General features: G+C 49.8%; 1 protein-coding gene across 1 annotated transcript in view; it reads left to right on the plus strand.

Moving 5' to 3' along the window:
* The window catches only part of si:ch211-214c7.4 (flocculation protein FLO11), a 27,819-nt gene extending 21,776 nt beyond the window's left edge, over positions 1-6,043 (plus strand). The window contains exons 5-6 of the mRNA XM_044028198.1: positions 173-2,761; positions 4,938-6,043. Coding sequence (XP_043884133.1) covers positions 173-2,761; positions 4,938-6,043 — 3,695 coding nt within the window. The remainder of the gene's footprint in view (positions 1-172; positions 2,762-4,937) is intronic.
* The last annotated feature ends 152 nt before the right edge of the window (positions 6,044-6,195 follow it).

A 6,195-nucleotide genomic window follows, 5' to 3' on the forward strand; every position in this document is an offset into this window, starting at 1 on the left:
AGTATATTTGAATGGTAGAAAACCTCTACTTGAACACAAATAACTATATCTGTGTATCTGTTATACATACATTTCTAACAGACACAGTCTGGGGTTAAGATATCACAAAGATGAAATTTACTTCACAAAGTAATTCATTAATCAGTTGTCATTTATTTTTTCTCATTTCAAGATGTTGGTGGAGCGTCTTCTGCTGCAGTGGCTAAGAAGCCTGCAACAGCTACACTGTCAACGGCTACCAAAAAACCTGAACCCTCTAAACCCACAGCCACGGTAAAGCTCAACTCTGCCTCCAAAATGTCAGCAACCGCAAAGGCAGCAGACCCCAAGAAGTCACAATCTAAAACCTCACAGCCTGTAAAAACTGCCACAAAACCGGTAGCTGCTGTTCGGTTCCCTGCTGTGAACAAACCACCCCTTGGCCGAACCCCACCGGCCTCTCCAGTAAGCAGACCTGCAAATGGCAGCACTTCTCAGTCGAAGCGTGGAACCAAACCCACTCAGGCTGTCCAACCTTTCACTGCTGTCAAGACAAAGAGTGCAAACGCTACCCAACGTGCTGTAGAAGCACGGAGTGCTGCTGTAGCTGCTGTAGCTGCTGTAGCAGTTGCTGCAGTCTCGGCCGCAGAGACGCAAGCAGAGGCTGCAGTGACCGCACCACAAGAATCACCACGTGCTGCCTCTGCACCAGAGGAGGTCCCTCCAATCTCTGCACAGGATCCCCCACCAGACGTCATGCCTCAAGAGACAGTGCAAAGCCACACGGCTGCTCCCTCTCCCCCACAAAGCCCCATCAGCACAGCCTCACCAGTAACATCTCCACCCCAGCATCAGCTAGAGAGCAGTGCTCCCTTGCCAACAGTAGCGCCTACATCGTCTGTGGCCTCCCCTCAAGAAGAGCCTTTATGTGAAGAGCCTGATTACTTGCTGACAAATCAAACTTCCTCCACATCTAAAGCAGCAGCAAATGTCATCCCTCAGATGGTTCCTCCCATCAGTCTTAATGAGGATGAGGATGAAGAGGAGAGGGAAGGAAGCCAGCTGATATCTGTGTCTGAAATGAGTGGAACAACACAGCCTACAGAAGAGTCCCGACCTGGATCAGCGGGACCAGTGGGAGGGTCTGCTTGGCGAGCTGGTGGCGCCTTGTTCTCTGAGCTGGACTCTGAGGATGTAAGTGGCAGTCAGCAGGGGGCATCTGAACTGAGCGCCCCTGGTGTCCTGGAGGGCACAGAGAGCATGGATGACCTGGGAGAAGGCAGTCTCAAAGGAGCCATTGATATGGAAGGAGCCTCAGCAGGGTCTCCTGACTTTGAGAAGGTTCCTGATATACCAGTTAATGACTTTGATGAGGAGGAGGAGGAGGACGACGATGACAATGATCGGGTATGTGACATGGATGTGGGCTCAGAGCGAACAGACGACCTGCCGAGACCCAGGCATGACAATGACGTGGATGATGAGGAGGATGAAGATGTGGAGATGGCTAGTGAGGGGGTGACGGAGAGTGGGCTGGAAAGCTATGGAAATGCAGACGAGGATGACTTTGCGGAGGATGAAAGGCTGGACAACTTGAACAGAGTGGTCCAGCCACTTCCTCCCCCTCCTCTGCTGCCTTCTGCACCAGCTGCTCAGTGGGACCAACCAAATCCCTTTGCTGATCCCTGGGAAGAAACTCTTCAGCCACTGCAGGTTCCTGAGCTCATGGGTGAGGTGGCAGGAGCAGCGGCAGTGAGCCCTTCAGCCAACCCCTGGCAAGCAGACTCCGAGACCCCAACTCAGACCCCAGCTCAAGCTTGGCTAGAACTTAGCACCACTCCTTTTGTTGTTGAAAACCAAGACGTTGCCCATCATTCTTCTGTCAAAGGTGAGCCTCAAAATCCAGAGGCCCAATTGTACCTGGATCAGTTTAGCCCTGCCCCAATGCAGACCCTGCCCCTAGCTCCTCTTTCTGCCCCAGGAATGTCCCTCTCGAGCACTGTGAGCAGTGAGACCAGCACACCTGAAGAACTATGTGACTACAATAGAGAAGATAAACTGCAACCTCAAGATGCACATGCCACGGAACCTTCTTTTCAGCCCGACCCATGCATCCACTCGGACAGAGGGGAAGAGGATGGGGAGGATGAGGCAGAGACCCTGCCAGCTGACGAGGTCTTAGGGGGTCCTGCAACTGCACCTACTTCCAACCCTTCCTCATCTTCAGTAACGGAAGATGAGGCCAGTGACACGGAGGGAGAAGCTCAGCTGGATGATTCTCTGGAGAGGCCAGCTCTCTGCAACATCACTTTCGACAGCCAGCTTCCAGCACAGCAACGCTGTCTGTCCACCGTGGAAGAAGGAGAGGAGGTTGAGACGGAAGGGGGCGGCGCAGGTGGAGAAACCACCCCGCCTTCAGCTACCTCGTTGGCCTCTTACGGCTTTGACACCATGACCACAGCTTCAAATTCAAATGCCCATTCCACAGGAGAGAGCTGCATCAAGAGCCCGGGCATCTTCTCCCTGGAGGAGCTTCCTGAGGAGGCCAAGGAGCCCTGTCTGATCCCACAGCCTCTCACCCAGCCATCTGTCGCAGAGCAGCAGTACATCGAGTGTGGGAAACAGGAACCAGGGTCAGCTGAGCTTGAACAGGAGGAAGCACGGGGGTCAGAGGAATCTCCGTCAAGTCTGTGCTCTCTGCAGAAACCAGAAGACAACCCAGATGACATCCAGCCTCCATATTATTCTGCTATCTGTGAAAAGACTGAGAACTCTTTTGCAGGTAACGTATAGTTCACCCTCTCCCTAACAGCCTAAATAATGTCCCTCGTCTCCCTCCGGCCCCGTTTTACCCTTCCTAATATCTCACTGTTGTAATACATGTTGTCAGTGTTTGTCCTGAAATATCTGGGGGTGGATGTAATCACACAAAAAAAAACAGAGAGCAAAAACAAAGGGAAGAAATAAAGGGGGCAACAGTGGCCCTTTCCTCTGATATAACCTTTCCATTGAATATATATATATGGCTTAAATTCCTGTATGTGCAATAGCTACTATTTACTCCTATTGTGTGAGTGTGTCTGGGTTTTGGTTTCAGTTTTAACACATAATTGTGTGGTTGCCCTGAACTGGCATGTATTGGACTTGTCAATTTACAGCTCTTAAGGCGGGGGGTGGGGGGCGGGGGGGGCAAACTAAGCATAAAAAAGAAATGCAGAATGAAATGTTCAACATGTTTCCATGTATATTTATCTTTATACTTTTTACTGATCAAAGCTGATCATTTGGAAAATGAATTTTGATTGTATATTCATGTCTGATTTCACTCTCCTACCTTACTATACAGGCAATCTTGTTCACTCCTCGCCTCTTCTTGCACTTTAAATTGTACCCCAGCTGTGTTTATCCATCATTTGAAGTATTGAACCTTAAAAACTTTAAATAAAGAATAGATTTTTACCATGATGTACTCTCTCCCCGTACAGTTTTATTGAAATTAGTGGAACGTAAGGTGTATTTATGGTCTATCAGTGTTTGTGTGAGACAAATCATCCACCATCGCTGGTATTCATTACAAGGACCTTCAAACTTCCTGTTACCAGTAGCTTCTCATATGAGGTGTTTCCACTCAGTCAACAGTCTCTGCCTGTCCATGCCCGAGTCTTGTTCAGGACCCCGCACAGACACTTTGAAAACTGTAAACGATAACAACTGGAAATCATTCCCAAATACTTGACTGGTCTGAGGCCAGGCGCAAGACCTTCTCCTCCATCAATCCAACTTCAGCGTCTCGAGCAGTGAAGAAGTTTTGACGTCTCTGCGTCCGATCTCAAGAGAGGCCCAGTGCTGCTCATTCTGCTGCTACTGTAGTTTCCCTCCAGTCTGTTGTGGGTGTGTTTTAGCTCTTTCCTCCTTAAGCATTCTTGCTGCACTGTTCTACAGCGACGTTAGCTGAGCTTGTGCATGTCGCTGTTGCACAATGACTTGATTTTTTTATTTTTCACCATTTTCCACAAAGGATTGGTTTGTTTGGGGTCAGTGGGGGGAAAAAAAAAAAAGAAGCTTGGCTGTAGGTTTGAATGTACTTGAGCTTGAATAATGTCAAGTCTTAAAGGTCCAGTTTGTAAGAATTGTCGACACATCGATGGGGACACGTTAACAATGACGGCCTTCACTCAAACCAGAAAGGATGTAGTTCTTTTTGAAGTTTCTACTTTTAAACTGCAAATCATGTTCAGGCTGCCGTTGAAATAGCAGCATGAGATGGTGGCTTCTTTACATGAATAAAGTGACTTATACACAATGTTCAATCCTTGCCTCATAAAATGTTACACACTGGACCCTCAATATGATTCATCCTAAAGCCAAGGTGTTGTTAGAGTTGTGCTGTGATGCTGGATGTCTGTAAGTGCATGGAGAGCTTTTGCATGTATCACTGTTTGACTAACTTAATATCTCTGTTCACGGGTGATGACAGTTTGAGTTCACAGTAAGCTTTTCTGTGGCTGACTCACCGTAGTTGATTTGCATATACAGGAAGTTGGCTGCTTTTTTTTGCATTCAAAAATCAAATTTCTTAAAAAAAAAGATAAAAATGCACAGTTGCTCTCTGCACAAATGTCTACTTTGGTCACCACCCCCAGTCACCTCACCTTGGGTCACTGTTTTCTGGTGTGTTAGCTCTTCTTCCACAAACATGAATATTTGCTGTTACTGCTGCATAGCTTTCAAGCCATTCCCTGCTGTCACCTACAAACTATCAGTTGGGTGCTGTAAGCTGCTGGCAGACCTTTGGGTTTGGCTTCACAATGCTTCCCACTATTCCTTCAGCACTCCCCTTCCCTCCACACCCTTCTGCTTGTACTCACTGCACTGCTTTCACTGTCCTGCTGCCTGTGATTTCCGTTTTATAACATCGCACTACTGTAATCTTCCTTCCCACTTCCTCTCACACACAGGCTTCACTGCACTGCCACACCCTCACCGCCGTGATCACGTCGCGTATCCCAGAAACTACTGCGACATCGCCAAACCTCTCGTCACCTCCGTTGCTCCGCCTAAGCTGACATGTGCCGACCTCCCTCCGAGGAGTCCGGGGCAGCAGGCGCTCAGCCCCCAGCTCCGCAGGCTGGAGCAACACCAGAGGCAGCTGCTGGAGCTCCAGCATCGCAGGGAGCAACAGAGCAGGCCGCTGGAGGAGGCGGAGCAGGAGAGAAAGAGGAGGGAGGAGGAGGAGCAGAGGAAGAAGAAGGACGAAGCGGAGGAGGAAATAAAAAGGAATAAAGAGGAAGAGAGACAGGTGAGCGAGCAGGCAGAGATCGCAAAGAAGAAAGAGGAGGAGGAGCTGAAGCAGAGGAGAGACCTTGAACTACAACTGCAGCAGCAACAAGAGGAGCTGAAGCAGAGGCAGCAGATCATGCAGTGGCAGCAAGAGCTGCAACAGTCTAATAATAAAGGCCAGGCGGTGCTGTTGTCTCCCACCTCTGGCCTCTGCACCATCTACGAAACCCTGGAGAACAGTGATGCAGAGGACACAGAAGACGAAGAAGAGGAAATGAATGAGCTCAACTCCACCGAGGAGAAGAAAGAGCCCGAGGAGACGTTAAATGAAGAGTTGGATGACATCAGCGAAAGGGTCACACCAGATAAAGAGATATGTCGAGACTCTTTGCCCTTGACCAAAACACCTTCTCCTCCCCCAGATGCCCCGGACACACCAAGCTACCCCTCCCAGGATAGAGACTGCTCCTCCCCTTCTACTCCTGAGTCTCCAGAGCGGCCTTCACCCCTGGAACTGGACTGGGGGAAGAAGGTGGACATAGTCCAGCATCTGATCAATCAGACGCTGCTGCTGAATGGAGACGGCTGCTCCTCGCTGCTCCTGATGCCAGGAGGTGCAGGGGGAACGCTGAGCCCCCTGGAGAGCAGCCTGTGGCCCAGTCTCCTGCCTCCACTCACCCCGCCTTCTGCCACCGTCACCTCTGTGAGTAGCTTCTCCCCAGAGGCGACTGGAAGTTCCCCACAAGGAGAGTGGACGGTGGTCGAGCTGGAGACGCATCACTGAGGAGCTCGAGTATGTGATAGCATCTCTGGTGCTGTTACACAAACACTCACACAGGGATGACGAAAACTAACGTGGTCTATACACACAGGTGTGTTGAAGTTCAAGACTATAAGAGTCAAACATAGAGAGGGTTACGTCCACACTCGGCTCTG

Source organism: Solea senegalensis, linkage group LG6, assembly GCF_019176455.1.
Source record: "Solea senegalensis isolate Sse05_10M linkage group LG6, IFAPA_SoseM_1, whole genome shotgun sequence".
Taxonomy (NCBI): Eukaryota; Metazoa; Chordata; class Actinopteri; order Pleuronectiformes; family Soleidae; genus Solea; species Solea senegalensis.